Source organism: Neolamprologus multifasciatus, chromosome 10 (assembly GCF_963576455.1).
Source record: "Neolamprologus multifasciatus chromosome 10, fNeoMul1.2, whole genome shotgun sequence".
Lineage (NCBI taxonomy): Eukaryota > Metazoa > Chordata > Actinopteri > Cichliformes > Cichlidae > Neolamprologus > Neolamprologus multifasciatus.
In genome coordinates, this window is record NC_140448.1 from 22,927,054 (window position 1) to 22,948,333 (window position 21,280).

The 21,280-nt window shown below is 38.3% G+C and overlaps 1 protein-coding gene and 1 long non-coding RNA gene across 2 annotated transcripts in view; one reads left to right on the forward strand and one right to left on the reverse strand.

The window, feature by feature from the left end:
* Positions 1-5,151, forward strand: part of LOC146510250 (uncharacterized) — a 100,080-nt gene extending 94,929 nt beyond the window's left edge. The window contains exon 3 of the long non-coding RNA XR_014876521.1: positions 250-5,151. This is a non-coding gene — a long non-coding RNA (uncharacterized LOC146510250). The remainder of the gene's footprint in view (positions 1-249) is intronic.
* A 4,590-nt stretch (positions 5,152-9,741) lies between these two features.
* Positions 9,742-21,280, reverse strand: part of fstl4 (follistatin-like 4) — a 214,188-nt gene continuing 202,649 nt past the window's right edge. Inside the window, 2 exon segments of the mRNA XM_085175331.1 lie at positions 9,742-18,696; positions 18,892-19,001. Of these exon segments, the coding sequence (XP_085031457.1) occupies positions 17,997-18,696; positions 18,892-19,001 (810 nt within the window). The 3' untranslated portion in view covers positions 9,742-17,996.

Genomic DNA, 21,280 nt, shown 5'->3' on the forward strand with positions numbered 1-21,280 from the left:
CTCTATACAACATGCCACATTCACCCAGTCACACCCATTCTCACAAGCACTATCTCTATACTGAGTGCTATCTAACTACACTCACACACATTCATACTCCGATGGACGCATCGGAGAGCAACTTGGGGTTAGTATCTTGCCCAAGGATACTTGGCATGCAGACTGGAGGAGCCTGGGATCGAACCTCCAACCTTCCGATCAGTAGGTGACCTGCTCTACCTCCTGAGCTACAGCCACAGAACTATACAGTTTAATCATCTGTGCCTTTGTGAAGCACCATCAGGAGGGTGGCTTTGACAAACACCCCTGCTGCCTCTACTGCTAAAAGGCAAAGCCAAACGTGCTGCTTTCTTGTGATTTAACAGCTATTACTTACCCATGCCTCTGAAGACAAGCTAAAAGATAAACATAACATGCCGTTCCACTGGTCCACAAAAACTCTTGTTATCATGTAGGGAAGAGGGATTGCAGTCTCAGTGGTCGCGCAGGTTCAGTGGTGCAAATTTGATTCTTATTCCCTTCACTCAGCTCGAGAGCGCAGCGTGAGAAGGTCGTCTCTTTCCCGCCTACTGCTGCTGCTGAATGATTTCTAGTTGAACTGTAGTGTTGCGTGTCTTCACATGGAGACTATGCAATGGCACAAGGCAACATATCAATTACCCCCACCCAACTTGGGAGTATCACACACACGAGATCAGAGTTAGAAAGGCGACAGAAGAGGTGTCCAACTGAGGCAGAAAGAAAAAGAAAAATGGACCACAATTTCTGAGAATAAAGTGATCTTCACCTTATTATCTTTAAAGTTCAGTTGAAATGATGTCTTTATAGGAGATCAGTATCCCATTTTTAATAATTTGTTTATTTATATATTTATATATATTTTATTTATATATTTAAAATTATTTGCCATGACAGTAAATAGACAGTGTCCATAGGATGCTAGCACCTTGGTTATTCACTACATCAGTGAGAAGGATACTGATGAGATTAAACCCCTTTGTTCTAGTACAAGGTATCAGTCACACAGCGTATAGGACAAAAACCAGAAAAAAAATGAGTGGTTTGTAAGTCAATGCACCGAACTGGTCTGGAACCAGTTCCAAGTAATTGAGGGAACCAACTGGTCGCCCAGAAGCTGAATGTGCAGCACCCTCCACTTCTGAGCTACTGCTTTCCATCGCAAGCTTCATAAAGATTATAGAAAATAATTGCCATGTAATGCACAAACACAAATAGAGGAACTGGAGTTACTGGACATAAATAGAACTTTTATTAACCAGGGTATAAAGTGCTTCACACAAAGAAATTTTTAAAATATTATTAATCGAAAGAACTAATTACACATTAAAAAACAGCACTCTGAGAGCGCAACTCCCTGTTAAGGGCAAGAGCTACTCCAGATGTTGACGTTTTATGCTGATGTCAGTATCGTTAATATGGAAATCTAGTGAAGTATATTCATCTTTTTGTGTAATTGAGATGTCATATACTGTTGTATTTAACCTCCTAAGACCCAAACTCTTCCACGGCATGCATTTTTGATTTCTCTTTGATATTTGGGCATATTAGGGCCCAATTAATGTAAAAACAAAGAATTACCAGATTTATTTTTTTTTACCTGATTTTTGTTTCTAAGAAAAATGAGAGCCACATATGAGGATATTCATTTAAAATTTCGGTAGAACAGTAGCAGTATAATGTCCTCGTAAGTGGATCTCAGGCCCTTGTAGAGCAAAATTTCGTATTTTGGTCTAAATAATGTGATGTCCACATATGTGGACGCCAGGTCCAAGGAGGTTAAAGAGCTCAAATAAAGAAAGTGCTTATGTCTCATAATGACTGATTTATTGCTTTAAAGTTGCTTTAAAGAGTTTAAAGTTTAAGTTTGAATTTAAAGTTTAAAGTTTGCTGTGTGATTTTGCACAATTTATGGTGTCATTGTGATGTCTCAGGGCACTGTACTGAAAAAGCTGTCTTCATACCCTTGCATATGATATATTACTCCATATGGTTTCTTGAAATTTTTTTAAAGGTCATCTTTGACCTTGAGACAACCTATGAACACATCAGGTTTTACAGATTTTCACAAATTAAATCGGCCAGAGCTGTTATTGGTATCTACCATCACACAAAAATTGAAAATGATATCTTGAAAACTGTGGATGCTAGACTGCTAACAAACAGATAAATACAGATATTGGCATTCTGATTTCAATGGGAAGATTTAGGAGATCTTGGAATAACCAGCAGAGGCCTGTTTATCAATCTAACTAAACACTTTCGCACATAAGGGACCAATGTCATCTAGTTCTTTAAGTTTAAATTTAAAAATAATAGGCAGACAGTGTAAAAGTGTTAAAAAGAAAAAAAAGAAAAGAAAAGCATTATGTAGTGAAAACTGGTATTAGATGAGAATGATGCTTAAATTTTTAGAAGAGTGGACAATGTGTTCACATGTGTGTTTTCAGTGTCAAGCTAGCACTCCAGAAGAGGAGGCCTGAAGTTAGTGAGGTTTTTTTTAAGTGGCAGGTAATTTCATATTCAAACTTTCTATCAGATTAACAAACATTAACAAACGAGAGCCAACTTCACTCAAAGAACGATGTAGGAAGGCAGAACAGGAGAGGAAGAAGAGAGATTTTATTTAAAGGTAAGGACAGCTGAGTGACACTTGATAAACTGCAAATGTAATGTCATCGTTTTAATCACATATTGGATCTAAATATGATGTGTTCTAATATATTACGTATTTTCATTTTTTGAGACATCCTGCTAACCAAACTGAGTATACTAGCTTTATGTTATTCAAATTTTACATGACAATTCTGGTTAGTTTTGTGCAGGATAAACAGGTTAGCTTGCATTAGAGCAGTTTGTGTGACTGGTGCACAGCGGCTGTGGTGCTCAGGCTCAGATTTAGGTTTACATTAAGTGTAGCAGAGAAGTTGCATTTAAGATGCTGCTGCTTAGATTCATTCACTTCCAAGTTAAAACTAACTGTATACAGTCTAGTCTAAAGACAGTGTACTGTCAGTGTGAGGATGGAAATCAGCCATGATAGCTGTGAAACATCTGCTGACATCTTGTTGTTTTCAGTTGTATAGATAGCAGCAGGTCAGCTGATCACAGCCTGTGGACTAAGAAGCACCTCACAGATCTTAGTGTTCCCCTCTTGCTTTAACTCCTGACTGTTCTCATTTCACGGTTCGGGTGTGTTATATATTGTATTCTCATGTATTCTAATATTATTTTAGTATTACATTAATATAGTACTAGGTTCAATTACCTAGAACTGTCCTTCAAGGAGCTACTGTATACTTTCTTGCTTTGAGCACATTTCAGGGCTGCTACTTCTTCACTTTTACTCCAGTAAAGTACTGAAGAAACTTCTTTACTCGAGTATTTTTTTTTAACACAGGTATCTTTACTTGTACTTAAGCAAAGAAAATCTGTACTTTTGCTGATATTTACATATACAAGCCTAATAAACTAAACACACAAAGCACTAAGAACAATAGCTGGATTATTTTACATGATAAAGGCATCCAGAATTTAAATGTCATACCCATTGCCATCTGGTTACAGGGCTAAAACTTGACACTTCTTATTCTTTGTTGTTGTCAGTGTTATGAAGTGATTTTATTCCTTTCCGATGAATAATTTAGGTTCTTGCACATAAGTTGCTGAGCATACCTTCTGACACTCTCTTCATTATAACCAACAACAGAATGAGCCCTAACACCTGTCATTATTACTTACGCCTCTGCTGCAATGATAGTAATTTGCTTGCACTTCACTTTAGCCACTAACAAAAACTGCAAAAAACTCCGAAGTTATTTTTTCAGCTACAATAAAATATTTATTCAGCACAGAGTCAAGGAGGAGTGTGAATCCGAACTCCAGCTGCTGCCTTGACTGTAGGTAAAATCTGTCCTTCTCAGCTCTGGTTACAACTTGCCAGCCGCAAACAAAAAAACACCTTTGTCGTGTAATATATGTAATTTAATGTTTTAGAGTATTGACTGCAATCGGGTGGATTTCAAAAGCTGTGAGGGAACACTTGATCTCATGTATTTCTTTGATCAGACATTCCCTGATCTGCATAAAAAAGTGCCAATTCTTAGATTGTCAGTGTGGAAGTTATTGGTTGGCATTTAGCACTTGCTTTGGACCGTCTTCAGCAGGACAACAGTGCCTGTTGTTTGTTCAAACAGTTAATGTTTGCAGTTGCCTGACAAGTGAGCTGTTTCATCTGTGGAGATAATGACTGTCCTCCCTTGTAAAAAGAGTTCTCGCTCTCTGTTGCTTGCTCAAACAATGAATTCTATTTACTTCCTGAACCAAAACATGACCTGCGGTGACATTCTTTTACTGCTTGCATTTTTTAAATGAAAGTATAACATAAATAGACAAGAGGGACAGAGGCTCTGTTTACTTGCAGTCAGAGGTGGTAGGTGATGCCAGTGAAGTACAATGAAGTACTCTGTACTTATTTATAACAACCTTTTTACTGCTAGTATCCAAGAGCACATTTCAAGGACTGTCTAACTGCTGTCAAAACCATGAGAAAGTTGAAGAAATAAAGTGAATAAAAAAAGTCATGTTTTGGTATGTTACACAGAGACAGTCCTGAAAAAGAAAGTTTTCGCAGGACTTGGAGCTTGTAGAACTGCCTATGGCAGCAATAACTTGAAATAATAATTTTCAATATGACTTTATCAGTCTTTCATATTGTTTTGGAGGAATTTCGGCACACTCTTCTTTATAACATTTCTTCAGTTTATTGAGGTTTGAGGGCATTCATTTGTGTATAGCTCTCTTAAGGTGTTACCGCAGCATTTAATTTGGGTTGAGTTCTGGGCTTTGACTGGCCCATTGCAATAGCCTTTCCAACCATTCTGTTGTAAATTTGCTGCCATGCTTGGGATAACTGTCCTATTGCATGACTCAGCTGTTGGACAGATGGCCTTGCATTTTCCTCTAGTGTACTTTGGTACACAGAGGAGTTCCTGGTTGTCTCAGTGACTGCAAGGTAAATGGCCTGTATTTGTATAGCGCTTTACTAGTCCCTAAGGACCCCAAAGCGCTTTACACATCCAGTCATCCACCCATTCACACACACATCCACACACTGGTGATGGCAAGCAGTCTTGGTCAAGTTACTTGAAAAAAGTAATCAGTAATTAATTACTGATTACTTCCCCAAAAAAGTAATCCCGTTACTTTACTGATTACTTATTTTCAAAAGTAATTAATTACTTAGTTACTTAGTTACTTAGTTACTTTTTAAAAACATGATTTACAACCTGAATAGGTGATAAAGTGATAGATCTTTCAGCCCAATTCTACTTTTTCTACATAATCCATCATACAAAATGTAATCAAATGGAAAAGTCTCTTTTTAAAACTTGTTTTGTTAGTTTTAATCTTTTAACTTTATGCATGAAGCAAAATTTTAATTATATGCACCATTCTCTGACTGGAAGAAATTAGTTTAACATTTAAACCTATTTTCTGCACATTCCAGCAGCTACATATATATATATATATATATATATATATATATATATATATATATATATATATATATTTGTGTTTACACTCACTCTTTCAGATGCAAGTAAAACACAGCAGAAAATAAATAAAGTCAAAGACTAGCGGTCCTTTTGCTCTATTTTCACCTGTAAAGCAGGAGTAGAGTAGGCGGAGGTTTATACTGGTGCAGGTGTGCAGCGGTCAGTGGAAGGATACCGCAGTTTCTCTGTGAGTTTCTCATTATGTCAGTAGCTACTCGGTGCTTGCTTGGAAGTTTAGGGGTTTTTTTCGCTGTAAAAATAAGTTTTCTTCCCACGCACAGCGGCCACTAATGTTTTTGTCACTTTTTACAGAATCAAACTCAAAATAAGGTCAGTACTTCCACGCTTTAAACGCTGCACGCTCATACTCTCTCCCGCACTCGATATATGATCCATTGTTGATCTGCACACAGCTGTTGTCACGTCACTGTCATGAGACGTTCTCAAAATCACGGTTTTAGTAACGCAGTAACGCAGTGTTCCTACGGGAAAGTAACGGTAATCTAATTACCGTTTTTGCAATAGTAATCCCTTACCTTACTCGTTACCTGAAAAAAGTAATCGGATTACTTTTCTGATGGCAAGCTACATTATAGCCACAGCCACCCTGGGGCGCACTGACAGAGGCGAGGCTGCCGGACACTGGCGCCACCGGGCCCTCTGACCACCACCAGTAGGCAACGGGGATGAAGTGTCTAGGTTCCCATGTTCACCACGTTGCTTGACGGTTGTATCAGGTGTTTGTGCTGATATGCTGTGTAAGTTTTTGCCAGGTTTGATGTTGTGCGCTATGGTTAAACATCTCCACTTTGTCCTTGTCTGTCCAAAGGATATTGGTTTTCTTCTTGTTTGTTTAGGTGCAGCTTTGCAAACCTAAGCTGTGCTGCCATGTTTGGAAACGTTGCGAAAAGGCTTATTCTTTCAGTGTCTAAAGTGGTTAACGCTCCAGCAACAGTTGTGGTATAAAGAAGAACTTTATTATGTAACCACAGGTCAGAATCTATGTTGTGCTAACCGAGGCTGTTGGCCAGAATTCTGTTGATTTAACTCAACATTTTTCTTAGCTTCCATGCGGCAGAGTCTGAGATGTAGCTTTAAAAATTAATCTGAGCAACATCTGATTTTGGTCAGAATTTGCTAGAACATCCATTCTTAGAAGCATTGTGGCATTGTGTTAATGCACACCTGGACGCTCCAGATGTGCTAATTGCCTAAACATCTGCTTTTATAGACAGGGTGTCTGTCCCCTTGAATTCAAACATTAGATATTTGATCCAGCCACAGACATATAGATTACTTTGTTTTCTGAAGAGGAAAAGTACAATCAAAACTGTATTTTTTTGTTTCCACTATCCCATCCCTCCACTGGAGTTTTGAGAGATTGTCCCAAAGCCTTTTATTCCCTTACTGTGCCCTGGTACCATATCATACGCCTGAAAAAAGATGATTCATTAATATTTTATAGACCCTTTGGAGAATGTTATGTTCAAACTTTCTCAAACTCAAAAAAGTTTTATTTGACAGTTAAATTACACTGTTTGGGAAAATGTTGCCCACGTTGTTGCAGGTGTTTATGAGGGAGCATCCTTCAATTTCATCATGTTTTCCTAGGGTTAATAATTCATTCACATCACAGGCAAGTCTCTGCTTAAACTGGGTTTATGATCTCTTATAGATCTCTTATAGATTATGTTCAGTGTGGGAATAACAACCAAGATGAAGAATCAAGTACTTCTAGTATGAGCTGCAACAATTAGTTGATTGCACAATGAACCAGTTAAGATCTAATCAAGCAAACATTTAGCTTAATTGTTACTGTATTAAGGCAATATGAGCCTAACTATGTTTATTATTATACTTTTTTTAAAAAATTAATTCAGTTTTATCCATAAATATTTACTTTATTTATTTATTTGGTCAAAATTTTTTGCCTTTTCTGAAAAGCTTCAATGGGAATAGACATGCTGGAAAATATATTACTCTTACTTCCTGAACTTGCTCTGTCATTTGTGGAAAATACATGTGAAACTGCTGATTTCTTCTTACTGTGACTGGGAGGGGCTGTGGCTCGGGAAGGTTTGTGGTTCAATCCCTGGCACTCCTAGTCTGGATGCTAAAGTATTCTTAGGCAAGACACTGATCCCTAAGTTGCCTCTGATGCCCCTCAGAGTGTGTGTGTAAATATTTGGCATAAGATACTTAGGTACCGTATTTTTCAGAATATAAGGCACACGTAAAATCCTTTAATTTTCTCTAAAAATCAACAGCGCGCCTCATAATCTGGTGCGCCTTATGTATTAATTCTGGTTGTGCTTACTGACCTCGAACCGATTTTATGTGGGACATGGCGCCAAAAATCTGTCAAAATGTTCTAGTAAAACTTTGGTAAGCTACGAAGCCGCACCGCTCGATGGATTGTCGGAGCATTACGGCTACTGTAGTCAGGAGCCTCGCGGAGTAATACGTACTGTACTTCAACATAATATTATGGTGTGTGTATAAGGACCCCAAAATGGCACCCGAGACATGCTTACGAAGCAGATTTCAAACTCGAGGCTATCAGTCACGCAGGAGAACATAGCAATAGAGCAGCTGCAAGAGAATTCAACATTAATGAATCAATGGTACAGAAGTGGAGGAAGCAAGAAGATGACCTGCGAAGTTGAGAGTTATTGTGAATGAGTTGAATAAAGTTTGACTTATCTTACTGTTTTGTTTCGCTTAATGCACCTTATAATCTGCTAAGCTTTATGTATGAAAACAGACCAGTTCATTGATATTGCGCCTTATAATGCGGTGCGCCATAGAGTCAGAAAAATAAGGTATACACAATGGCGCTTGGGTGAAGAAAGCACTTTGAGCACAAATTGAGAAGAAAATTGCTATATAAGTTGATTGCTTTAAAAATAATTGCTCTACATTGTGATTGTCTATTACTTTATCAAGGCTAAATCTGTTTTGGGATTGTGGTACCCTAGTTAAGCATGATGCTGTGAGTTTGTCACATTTGCTTAAATAAACCTCAGACTCTGGACTCCATCGAAAGCTGCAATAATCACTAGATCAATTTATTCAAGTTACACTTGTTGTTGGAGGTAGACAGAACTTTCATTGGCATCTTGTTGTATGGACCAAGTGGTGGAAGAGATGATGAGTACTGGATTTCTGTGGAGTATGGGGGCAGGATCATGGAGAGACATTACTGACAAACTTCACTGCACGTAAAATGAACATGAGTTGCATTATTATGTAATTAAAAATCTGATTGTAACTAACTCACATTCTAACTTCAGATCTACCACATTCCACCATTCACTGGCAGACAAATATGTCTGATCCCATGCAGTGGGGTGATATTTGAGTGATATTTGACCCAGGCCTGTTTTCCTGTGGGATTGCTGTGGGGTGTTTGCAATCTTGTTAGTGTGAATGAAATTCATCCAGATGAGTCTGCTGAGGCAATTTAAGCTGTGCTGGCCCTCGTGAGCTCATGAAGGCACATTGACGATTATGACTTTGCCACATAGGAAGAGACATCCAAGACTTTAATATAAAACAACTAAAACAAAGAATAAAGAAGTTAAATATCTTTATGGAAAATCATGATTGTAAATATCTGCACTACAGTTATTTCACCATGTTATAGTGATTTGTAGCTTTGGCAACTAAATTTGTAATTTGCTTTTCTTTGTTTGCAAATATTAACTATATACTTAAACTGTTTCCATATCAAGCCCCGGTTAATCCTGAGGAGGCATGCACAGTTTAAATGCTGATTTTAGTTTAGCCTTGTGCATGGCACATAAACAGGAGTAAAATGATTTTACTACTTTTTTCCCAAGGCTCATGTGAAACAGTGTAACACTGTAACAGATGTAGACTTTGTGATGTGATCAGGATCTTTCCCATACTCTAGCAAGATGGACAGTTTCCTATTATACTGACTATTTCAGTCATCTTTTCCCTATTCCTTAGGGTGATTAGAAAGACTCTCAGGCAATGTTTATATTGCAAAAATCCCAAATGTCTGAAATATGAGCCCAGTTAATTTATATCAAATTAACCATATTCGTTTAAGCAGATTTTTTATCATACATTGTTTCATTGTTTCAGTATACATGTAGGTGTCATAGTCCCTCAGTTGTCCTTGGCTGTCAGCTCCAGGTTTTGTTTTTCTTTCTTTCTTTCTTTCTGTCTTTCTCCGTTCTTGTCTCTCTGTACTCGTTTGTTTGTGTCTGTGTTTGAGGGCGGGACTCTTCACCGAATCCCGCCTCAGGCCGAACACACCTGTGCTTTCTGATGACCTTGCCAAGAAGTCACTACTTAAGGTATTGGCTGAGGATCAGTCTTCGTTGAGCTACTCAGTTAGTTTAAACCCCAGCTCCTGCTTCTTTGTGTGCTTTTTCTCTGCTTCTGCATCTATGGATTTTTACCGTGTTTCCTGAGCACAGAATCCTGGATTCCATGGATTGCATGTGTAGATTTCCTTCCTTCCTGGAGCACAATTTCCCTTGTTACCTTGTGATTGTTATATATATGTATTACTTTACTGTATAATACTTGCTGTGAACTCTGATCTCTTGAGTCCTGTGCATGAGTCCATCTGCCCAGTAGCCTTGACAGTGGGGGCATATCTCCAGGGTTTGTTTGCTGCCAGAAGGTTTTGAACATATTCAAGAAGATAAATCCTAGGCTGTGACCAGACACATCTTGACTGATGTACTTAAGGTCTTTAGATATTTAGGGACTTGCAACGTCATACATACATACATCATACACCATACACTCAGGAACCTTTGGTTGATCAGGCCTTGACTTGTTAACCAACAGCTTTGGCAAATGGACCATTTATCCTGATCTAAAGCCATCTAGAGATCCTTTGTCCTTTTGTGCCTGCATGGTGGACTTGAATGCTTTCTTTTTTGCAGTCCCTGTCACTTGACCTGCAAATCCCAGTAGGGCAGCATTATGTCTGCTCATTATGTCAACAGCTATGAAAAATTTTCATAGCTGTTGTCATCTCCTAACAGTTCATCCAGCACCACCATAAGGCAACATTTTAAATTTGATCCTGAAATTGGGATAATGGTTGGGTTTAGTTATACAAGACAGATTAAGTTATGGTACCACAACTTACTTGAACTGAGTTTTAGGTTACTGCCAGAGGTAAAGGTAGGTATATGTCAAATCTGTTATAATACTGACACACCAGAGTGGCAAGTTTTGTGTATAGTGCAGTGAAAAAGCATGTCCCTTTTCAGAGTTTTTTTTTTTTTTTTTTTTAGCATATTTGTCACACGTTATGTTTCAGATCACCAAACAAATTTTAATGTTAGAAAAAGTTAACCAGAGTAAAAAAGTTTCAGAAACCTTTGTCTCATCAGTCCACATAATATTTTCCCTTAAATCTTCATTGAGATGTTTTTTGGCAAATGCAAGATGAGTTTTTGTGTTCTTTTGCAGTGTTTTTTGCCTTGTAACCCCTCCACTGAATGCCATTTTTGCTCAGTCTCTCTCCAATTGTTGAACCATGAACACTGACCTTAACCATGACAAGCGAGGCCTGCAGTTCTTTAGATGTTGTTCTGGTTTCTTTTGTGACCTCCTGGATGAGTGGTTGATGCACTTTTGGTAGGCTGGCTCCTGGGAGCATTCACCACTGCTCTAGGTTTTCTCAATTTGTGGAAATTGGCTCTAACTGTGAGTTGTTTGCATCCCGAAGCCTTAGAAATTGCTTTTTTTTTTTTTTTTTTTAACCCTTTCCAGAGTAATGTCAACGACTTTGTTTTTCATGTTTTTCTTTAGACTGTTTCATTGCTTTTTGACATCTTTTTACCCTCCTTCACTTTGTCAGACAGGCTCTGCTGAAGTGATTTCTTGATTTAACAGTTCTGTCAGTAATCAGACCTGGGTGTGGCTGGTAAAATTGAACTCAGCCTTCCAAAAATTTGATTAATCCCAATTAGTTTGTGATTAGGGGGGATGACTTTTTCACATAGGGCCAAGTAAGTTTGGATACCTTTTTCGCTTATTAAATGGAATCATCATGTGAAAACTGCATTTTTTATTTACTTGGGTTGTCATTGTCTAATATTAAAATTTGTTTGATTTGAAACATTTAAGTGCAAAAAATATGCAAAATATGCAGTGCACATCTATGACGCCAGTTAATTTTTCTTATAAACTCAATCCTGCTTAAAAACAGCTTATTTTAAGTAGAAGTATTTGTAACTTCTACAATTTTCACTTAGTTTCTTTGAATTGCCTCAAAAAGCATTTAGGACAGACTGAGATATCTTTCCTCAGTGAGACTGTATCTCTTACCACCAACGAAGGTGGCTTGACCAGAACCTAACCAGATGTTGAAAGGTGTAAAATGCATCTATCTTTCCAAGACATTTTTAGAACCTTTACTCAACCTAAAGGGCAACCCACAATTTTTCCTCTGTCAGTCATCCAGCTCACTGAACAGATTTTTCCATTTGATCAAATATAGATCAATCCACACTGAAGAGTCATTCCAATTTACACACAGTTTACTTTTTTGCTCCAGTCTGCTATGTCATCTTTTCAGTCTTCTGCTTATTTAACAAATTTTATCATGACGTTGTGCATTTAGTAATAGTGTATGTATTGACTCAACTGAGCTCCAAGTGTCCCTCTGGGCCTTGAAATTCATTGTAAGCGTGTAAGCTCTGTCAGTCAATTTCTTTGTTGTTAATACCGCTGTAAACATGGGATCCATGTGATGAGGCATCTGAAATGATACAGAACAAGCATTGAAATCTGCTATAGAGCAAAAGGTCTTGAAGTTTCAATGTACCTAAACCAATTTATACTTTTAACTTTTAATTTACTGGATAATGAAGTAGTGGCTTTTTGTTTGTATAACTGTTATTTCTGTAATAAAATTGATTAGCACTGTAACTTACTCTCCTGGTTTCTTTTCTTTCTTTCTTTTTTTTTGCACACGTCAGATTCAGATCCAGGTGCATTAACCTCAACCTCTGGACTGCAGGAGGGTCATTTGTTTTGATATTCATGTCTTTTGCAAACAGCTTGGAAGACAACAGAGACACACGTATGTTTGTCCAAAGACAAAGTCTTATCTGGATTTTTTTCAGATACAAGTCACTTGAAATGGCAACTGTGAGTTTATTGTTGCTGTTTCAGTGAAATCAAAAGCAGCTACTAATTAGATTTGTGTAGTCTTACACTTTTGCTGATATTTAAATGCAGCTAAAAATATTTTTAAAAATGCATTTTAGAAATCAGACAATATTGGAATCAGATTATAAATATCAAGAAAATTCCCTCATATTCTCATTATTTGCAGATGTGCTTGCGAGGTACAATCCTCTTGTGGTCCTAGTCGGATAAACAATGGTGTCTTCCTTTCTTCTCTGATTCATAGGAAATTGAAGCAGGTGTGAACAGGATGGTAATTGTCTGTGTGATCAGATTCACTTAATTCACTGTTGTTTGGCTCCAGGAAGTCTTTTATTCTGTCTTTCCCCCCTTTCTGTCACTCTTGACACTGATGAAAAGCATATTGACAACGTCTCTCTGTAAAACCGTGTAGCAAGTAATGGCCATAGATTGTTGGAGCGGGTTGAGCACAGAAAGACAATAGATTTCATGATCTTATACAAGAGTGAAGGCCAGCTCGATGCCACCTCATCAACAGGCAGAGCCATAAAAAGGCTGTGAAATGGGCAGGGACGGGGTGAATGTCACAGGCAGTGCTAAAGTCTGTCTAACCTTGTTAGCTACAAAGTTTTCAAGGTAGACAGATAAACAATAGGTGTGTGTTTTGGTGGTCTTATTTGAAGACTGAATAACATGGCGTTTACCCATGAACCTGTACTGTACGTAAGATTGTAACACTACCTATGACCAGCTTTGAGATGATCAAAGGCCTCAATGATTATAACATTTGAAGTTCAACACATTGGACATACTGTTCAGATTTGTTAGCTCACTGTGTATTGTTTTGAGGGCATGAACACTTATATCATTAGCACTGCTAATGTGATACCTGCAAAATCCACAGATTACAATGGATTCACTGTCTTGTTTATGTTCAACCAGCTAACTAGAACCATAATATACGACATTCATATGTGTGAACTAATATATGTGACTGAATCAGCTGATTTGGATGTGTGAATTGGCATGAATATTTCCGTGACTACTACCAGCCTCAGCACGTGTTAAGCAGCACACTTAAAATCTTAAGCAATCACGGAAACAGAAGGTCAAAAAGAAAGAAAAAAGGGGATCTTGAACTTATGTCTCATGGTTCATGCAACCACTGCCGCCTTACACAGACTTTAAAGTGAAAACACTCAGCGATCACATTTGTTAAGCAATATGAAGTGACCACTGTTGAATGAGATGACAGCAACGTACTGAGCCTACTAGCAGCTGCTGGCAATGTGTGATTACAAATAATCTGATTTGATGACCATCGAATGACCAGAAAACACCCAAAATGGGTATCAAATGGGATTTCAGAATGCTTGAGTCTATTCATTTTTTTATACTTGAGTTTTTTGATGGCACTTGGAAAGAAAAATATAGAATATAGTTCCAATTACTAGCAAATTTGTGGCCATGTTCACATGCAAACCAGGTTAGATGCAAAAAAACCAAGCAAAAAAAACAAACAAACCCGAATTGATATCGACAAAGATTAAAAAAAAACTGGAGGCTTAAAAGGGGGGGAAAGTGAATTGTGAAGCACTACAAATGATCAAATTAGTGCAATAGACAAATTAATTAGTTAGCTTATCCCAGTTTCTAACAGTAATGAAGTGAAAACACACTTGAATGATTTTTACAATATATTTATTTCGATTTTTTTCTTACAAAACAATTCCCTCATAAACCAGAACACACAAAATGCATAAAGAAAACTGTACAGTCAGTTTTGTCATGTCTGAACGTGTTCTAAACATGAACAATGATATCTACAACAGTGGTTCCTATCAATGTCTATCACACCAAGCGGTTCAGCTCTTCGGCCCCTTACTTTAGGGTTAAAGGAGAGGTACAGAAATAGTCATGTGACACTGAAGGTAGATCCAAACAAACAACATAAGTGAGCCAGTTATGTAGTTATATCAGCAAGCGCAGGTGCAGTCTCTTTGTTCTTGCTCTCCTTGACTCTAGTAGCAATGTTTTACTGCTCAATCGACCTTAAGAGAAAAGCTGAAAGACGTGACAATGAGAAGACATAAAAGTGACTTTTATACAAGCAACTGTGAACTGTATGTGACTGTGAGAGATCACCAAGAGGTCCGTGATCATACTGGAGGCCTATTTTCATTACATGCATGTGTTAAGAGTTGTCAAATACTGTTTATTACTTGATTAGAGCCATTGGGAAGTGACTTTGGATGGGATAGTGACTTTAGGAAGCATCAGAGCCAGATTTATTCTTTTTTTTGAGACAGATAACTGGATTAAAAATTTAAGAAATTTCCATTATAAGCATGACAGCATAAATGTATGTCAGATATATATTTATATATATATATACGTATATTTTTCTCTCCTCAGTGCAACAGTGGTCTAGGAAACATCATTGAATCTTTGCCTTCAGAAAGTTAATTCAGTCATACTTTCATGCCGGAACGGTTTTCATGGCAGATTAGCAGCAAATACCGAAGTCACAAACAAGAAGGACGAATCTGCTTCGCTCCTGTGTTCTACCCTACACATTGCATCGCATTGGGGACTGGAGTAACAGGCACAACTACGTATTAGGAAAAATGATTATTATTTAATTTAGGTTGCAGATACACCACGAGACTCCATTTGGATTTACAGTAGTTTTTTCACACTCAAGCTGGTCTTTGACATCTTGGTAAATGACGTTTAATTATGTCTTTAATATTCACGGCCTGCCATTAAAAGGTCAGGAACTGTTGGATCTCAAAGGCTGTGAGCATTTGTGCTGTGATGACAACATGTACAAGATTTAAATTCACAAAAAATTCACAAAAATATTCCTCTTGCCATGTGATTATGCATTGATCCTACTGTCTTGTAAAGTACTGTTTTTTGTTTTTTGTTTTTTTTTAACGTGATTTCAATTACCAGCAACTCCACGCTGGGCTTCGTGCAAAGAATAATGCTTTTACCTACACAAATGTAAAATCTACGCTGTCACAAAGATCTTCAGAACACAGCTTCAAGTCCTGATTTTGTATTAGCAGCGCCTGAATTATTCAAATGTTAAGAACAGCAAACTGTGAGAGATATGCAGAGCGAATTAATTGAATAGTTGCCAAAAAAGGTCTCTAAAAAAAGAAGAGGGTCATGTTAAACACCTGTTAAATATGTGAGACAAGCAGGCTATTGGACCAACTGTGGGAGAACGTTACAATTTCAGGTGTTTTTATAACTGATTATAAAAACTGGCACAAAGACCCTGAGGCAGCTGTTGACGTGAGACAAAACTGAACTTGTACCATTTGAAACTCACTGTATGAAAATATGCCTGAAATGTAATAGAACTGCTTGTCATGGTGACTCGATGAATGAACAACTGTTTTGCACCAAGCTCATGTTTGATACTTATTTTAGTTACATTCAGTATCAAATTTAGAAGCATTGTGCGACTAGGTCAAATAAATGATTTTTATTTTTTTCCTCTGTGGCAAGTCAGACTGTCCTTACATAATTGGCAGATCTGAAAAACTTTTGATTTAAATTTTTTTAAAAAGAAACTTTATGTTCTGTATATTCCGCATAACATCACATAAGTGCTTTTCCTAAAGTAGCTTACTAAAAGTCTCACAAAGACAAATAGGCAAAAGAAAAAAAAAGTAATTATCCCCAAACTGTAGCCAATTTTCATCTACTATGTAAAAGCCATCAAAAGTGCTGTCCAAGCTCTGCATTCATATATAGACTGGCACTAATATGAAAAGCCAGGAATGATAAGAGACTTTATGGTTCCAGTAATTTTTGATGACATTATTACATCTGCAGAGAAGCCGCAGCGCTATATTGCTGCTAATGGATCATCATTATGATGATTAGTGCAAGTGGAAAATGTAGTTACACAGAAGATGATGCAGTTCAACCACAGATAGGAAATATCTGCTATTTTGACAGATGGAGATTTGCTGGTGTTTATTCACTTGCTGCTCTCAGACAGACACTCTAGCCTTTTTAGTTCAAAAGTAGGAATACAGTGTTTAAGTAATAAACACACTTAGTACTTTTTGCAATTTGACAATTAGTATTCCTGGAAAAAAGGAAAACTGTTTAATACAGTACATATTGCTGTCAAAATGTATCCCTACTTTTGAAACAGGTTGCAAGACTTTGAAATATAGAATATATTTTTGTGTACATGCGTGACTTCTTTCCATAAAGTTTTTTCTCTCACTAATTACCAAGTGAGAAGTGTCTAGTCTACCTGACTTGTTTGATCTTGATGCACGGCTCTCTTAGGAGATCTACAAATGCTCACAGCCTGTCAGATAGCAGCACTGATGCTACTTTGGCTTGGCCTCAGCATATGGGTCAGTGTAAACTGGAGTCATTACCCTGAGGGAATCTGCTAAGTGGTATAAGTGGCATTTTCAGGCTTCACAGCTCAGAGCTGTACTGCAGGTTCAGAATAAATGTGAGACAGCAGGGGACAGATTATAACATTGCAAGAGACCAAAAGATCTACTTTTCATTTCAGGTTAGGCTTCCACTGCAACCGAAACATCCATTGTCGACGGCTAACGGACCAATTGAGCTCTTTGGACAGACAATGTAAATAAGGGTATTACACGTGTATAAAGCCAACCTCTGCCAGCATTAGGAGAATGAAAGCTTTCAGAGGGAGAATACAGTACAATACCATGACAAAGGCGAGTAAACAGATGGTGGTGGTAGCTTTTAAAAGGACTCAGGACACGCACTCAGGACACTAAAGGCAGACGGGACAGACAGTTTGTGGTGATTATATGCGGCACTGGTGAAAACGACAAACATTGTTGAGATAAACAAAAACTGGAAAGCTTTTTAGTCTAAAAAAAGTGAGCATTGTGCATAGTTCATAGTTTGTTATAACCCCTCTTCAGGTATCTATTTGCTGTGATAACATGGAAGGAAGTGCAATAATGTACAATTCTGTATAGTTAAGTGCACATAGATCACTGTTGCACTGAACGGCATTGACACTTTCTCCCAATATAAATATCACAACAGATTTTCGGAATATTTTCTCAATTACTCTATTTTTACGTGTACTTTTGTTACAACAAACCCAGGCAGGTTTCTCTCTTGCTCAGTCCCAGGGTTGAGTCCACAACTTATGTTCACATAAATCTTAATAATAGGTAATTTGGCCTGATCTTTCAGTTTTTCCCCTAATTCTAAATCTTGTTCACTTTTGTTTTTCCTTGTCACTCATACCTCTCCAACCCAGACAATTGTGTTGCCTCTCTTGATGTCTGACACCTCGCAGTGCGGCGTTCTCTGTTTGCCATTAAGAACAAAGAGGGACTCGGCTGATGGTGTCACCAGATATTGTCCAAACAACCCACTGGAGACAACCACTCTGTTAGGGCCTCCCCAGGGCCAGGCTTGGGGGGCCAGGGGCTGCTTGAGGCTCCGGAGAACCTCGGTGTGGCCTGAGGACAGATCGGCAAAGAGCAGGTCCGTTCCTGAGCCCGAGGTGGCCACGGCCACATGCTGGTTGGACTCCGTGAAAGAAGGTTGAAATACAAGATCAGAGACCGCCACAGGCTCGTCTATTTCCTGGTTCAGACTCAGCTCCCCTTGGAATGACACTGTCTGTACTATCAGCTTTGAGCTCTGTGGATCAGGTGTCACAATGTAGCGCCCGTCTGGTGACACAAAAGCCTGGCCTGTGACATTGAGGTTTGGCCCAATCACGGCGTCTGTCACACTGTCGATCAGGAGCTGCTGTGGGGCGAGAAGGCTCTTGGTCTGGCACTGGATGAAGTAGAAGCCACTCAGGTGTGTGTAGGCCATGCTCACTGGGTAGCAGCTGTAGTTCTTTAGGCTGATGGTCTTGACACGGTGAAAGGTCTCCAGATCGATCTTGTGAACCGCGGGCTCATTTTTGAGAAAGACAAAGGCAAACCTAAATTGGCAAAGTTCACAGAAGAGGTTAATAGCCTTTCTAAAATTTTTGTGCAGTGATTAATACACATCGAGGTTCTCATTATAATTCTCATTTGCTCTTTTCTCCTTTGCTTTAGTGGGACAGCTACGATGAGCGAGAGCAATAAGGTCACCTGTTTTAAGGTGAAAGGCTGCTAAATGGGTACGCATTTACCTCACGTGAGTGATGATGAGGTTAGTTGGAGGAATGAAGAAGTCGTTCACCCTCTGAAAAGTTGTACGTATGGCATGATGTACTTCACCCACACTGGCTTGAGGAATAACCTGTAGACAGTTCCAGAAAAATGTAAAACGAATATTTACTATTTAACACCAATGCAAATACATTATTTTTGTGGTTTAAACCCTTTAATGTTTTCAGTGTAATCCTTCAAAAGCCGAATTTCACATGGTCTTCAATCGGAATTTTCCTAATTAAGGACTATTTGACATTTTTTAAATTTTATTCACTCATTGATATTAAACATTTCTAAGATTTTGGACATATACACGATGCACCTTTTAGCTATACAATTCACAGTTTAAAAAAACACTTGCTAGAAAGCTGTTTTCCATGTAACCACACAAACCTAATTAGAGTTTAAAATGGTGTGTTACATTTCACTGTCTTTGCTGCTGCTGTTGAGCATACAATGGGAAATTGGTTGGGTTGTAATTTCAGAGCAATATCCACATGGATTCCAGAAGCCATGGTTTCCCAAAAGAGCACTGCACTATAACAAGATATGCCTCACTACACGTAATGGGAATTATGTAGGCTGACATGATCTTAAACCAGATTATTGTAACCAAGAGAAACAACATTCTAACTAGTTGTTTAGGATTCCGATATGTGATTATTGTACCATAACAACTGTTAAAGTAACCGTATACTTGCTTCACACCTACTTTTGCTAATCTTCTCTGGCAATAAAATCCACTTTAAAATCCTGTTACTAACATATAAAGCTCAGCATGGACAGGTCCCTGCTTACATAGCAGAGCATCTTAGTCGTTATCACTGCAGCCAGCCTCTCTGACCCTCTAACCAGGGTCTCCTCACTGTAGCACACTCTCATTTTAAAACCAAAGGTAATCATCACAATCACAGTCTTCCTCAGCCTATCAGGTTAGCTCAGTCTCTGATTTGTTTTGCACGACTGTTGAAATCACATTGTATAAGTTAGTTTTCCCTTAATCGTTTCCCCTTTATTTTGGGCCATAGTGGGCAACTATTTGTATACATGGAAGTGTGCACCTTAGAATCAATGTCTGACTGTAGGGTTGTATGTATGTTTCTGGTTACGTGTCCGTATGTCTGAACACAGATGCTTACTTTAGTTTGCAGCTTTTAGCCAAACTGTGAAGCTTTGTCAGAATGCACTGCTTCTATCTTCTGTAAGAGAAATTACTGTGAGGCTCATATGTCAGGTCTTAAGAATCAGAGCTTGTTCGGGTGACAGCCTCATATATCGTGAAACAGATAAACATCTACATTATAAGACTTGAGCTGGTGAAGCACGGCCCTATCTCAGTTCTCCGTAAAGCATCTTGATTAGTGATGGTTGTCTAAGAAGCACACACCACAATAAAAGCCCCATCTCTCATGTCACACAGCTGGCACTGAATCAGCATGCTTCTAAGGTGCTCGGAGAGCGCCTCCACTTTTGATACAGTCCTGATAAACCACCTTATCCACGAGAAATGCTTCATCATGTATGCTGCCATGATCAGGTCAAATCTGCTTGTTTTCCTTCTCAGTTTGCAAACTCCTCTTTAGACACCTAGGAAAATGTTGCTGGAGAGCATACAGAATATTTTTTAAACTGGAAAGAGCGAAAAGTGTTAAATCTATTTTGATGTCTACGCCTTCAACTCCAAAGCTAAACCTCTACCTGATGCACAGTGGGGGGGAGACTCTGCATTTCTTCGTCAGAACTATACAATCTAAGGAAATAAAAATAGCAGTTTAAGTTTCGTTTGCTACACTACAGAAATACCCCTCAGAAGTGCTCTCTTTCCCCCCACTCTGCTGAATATCTCATCCATTTTTAACAAAACAGATCAGCCTGTTTCTCACTGCTTGCAAGACATGAAACAAGTCCTCATTAACAAAAAGTCATTACAACAGTAGCAGAATACAATGATGGGAGTTAATGAGGTTCAGTGTACTATTACTCATGTATTATTAGGCAACACTGGTGGTCTGTGGGCTGCAGGTGTTTGCAACTTAATGCCAGTGGCTTTCCTTTTGTTATTCTTCATCCCTCAATTTCATATTCATGTACTCAAGACCAAGACTAAGGCCCAGTTGAGTTTTTCTCCGCCACTGCCTTGCGGGCTTATCTGACACCTAAGGGGGATTTTTGTTCTAACCAAGTAGCTTCTGACTCTCCACAACATTCACTCTGCAGATGCCCTGTGTAGTTTTTTTCTTTTTTCTTCTTTATCCAGCTACGTGATGTCTAAATTAGACGGCATTCTTCAAATACTCCATTATTTTTCTGCTAATTAAATAAATTTTATGAGGCATTTTAATATTACCCCATGCAACTGCATTCATT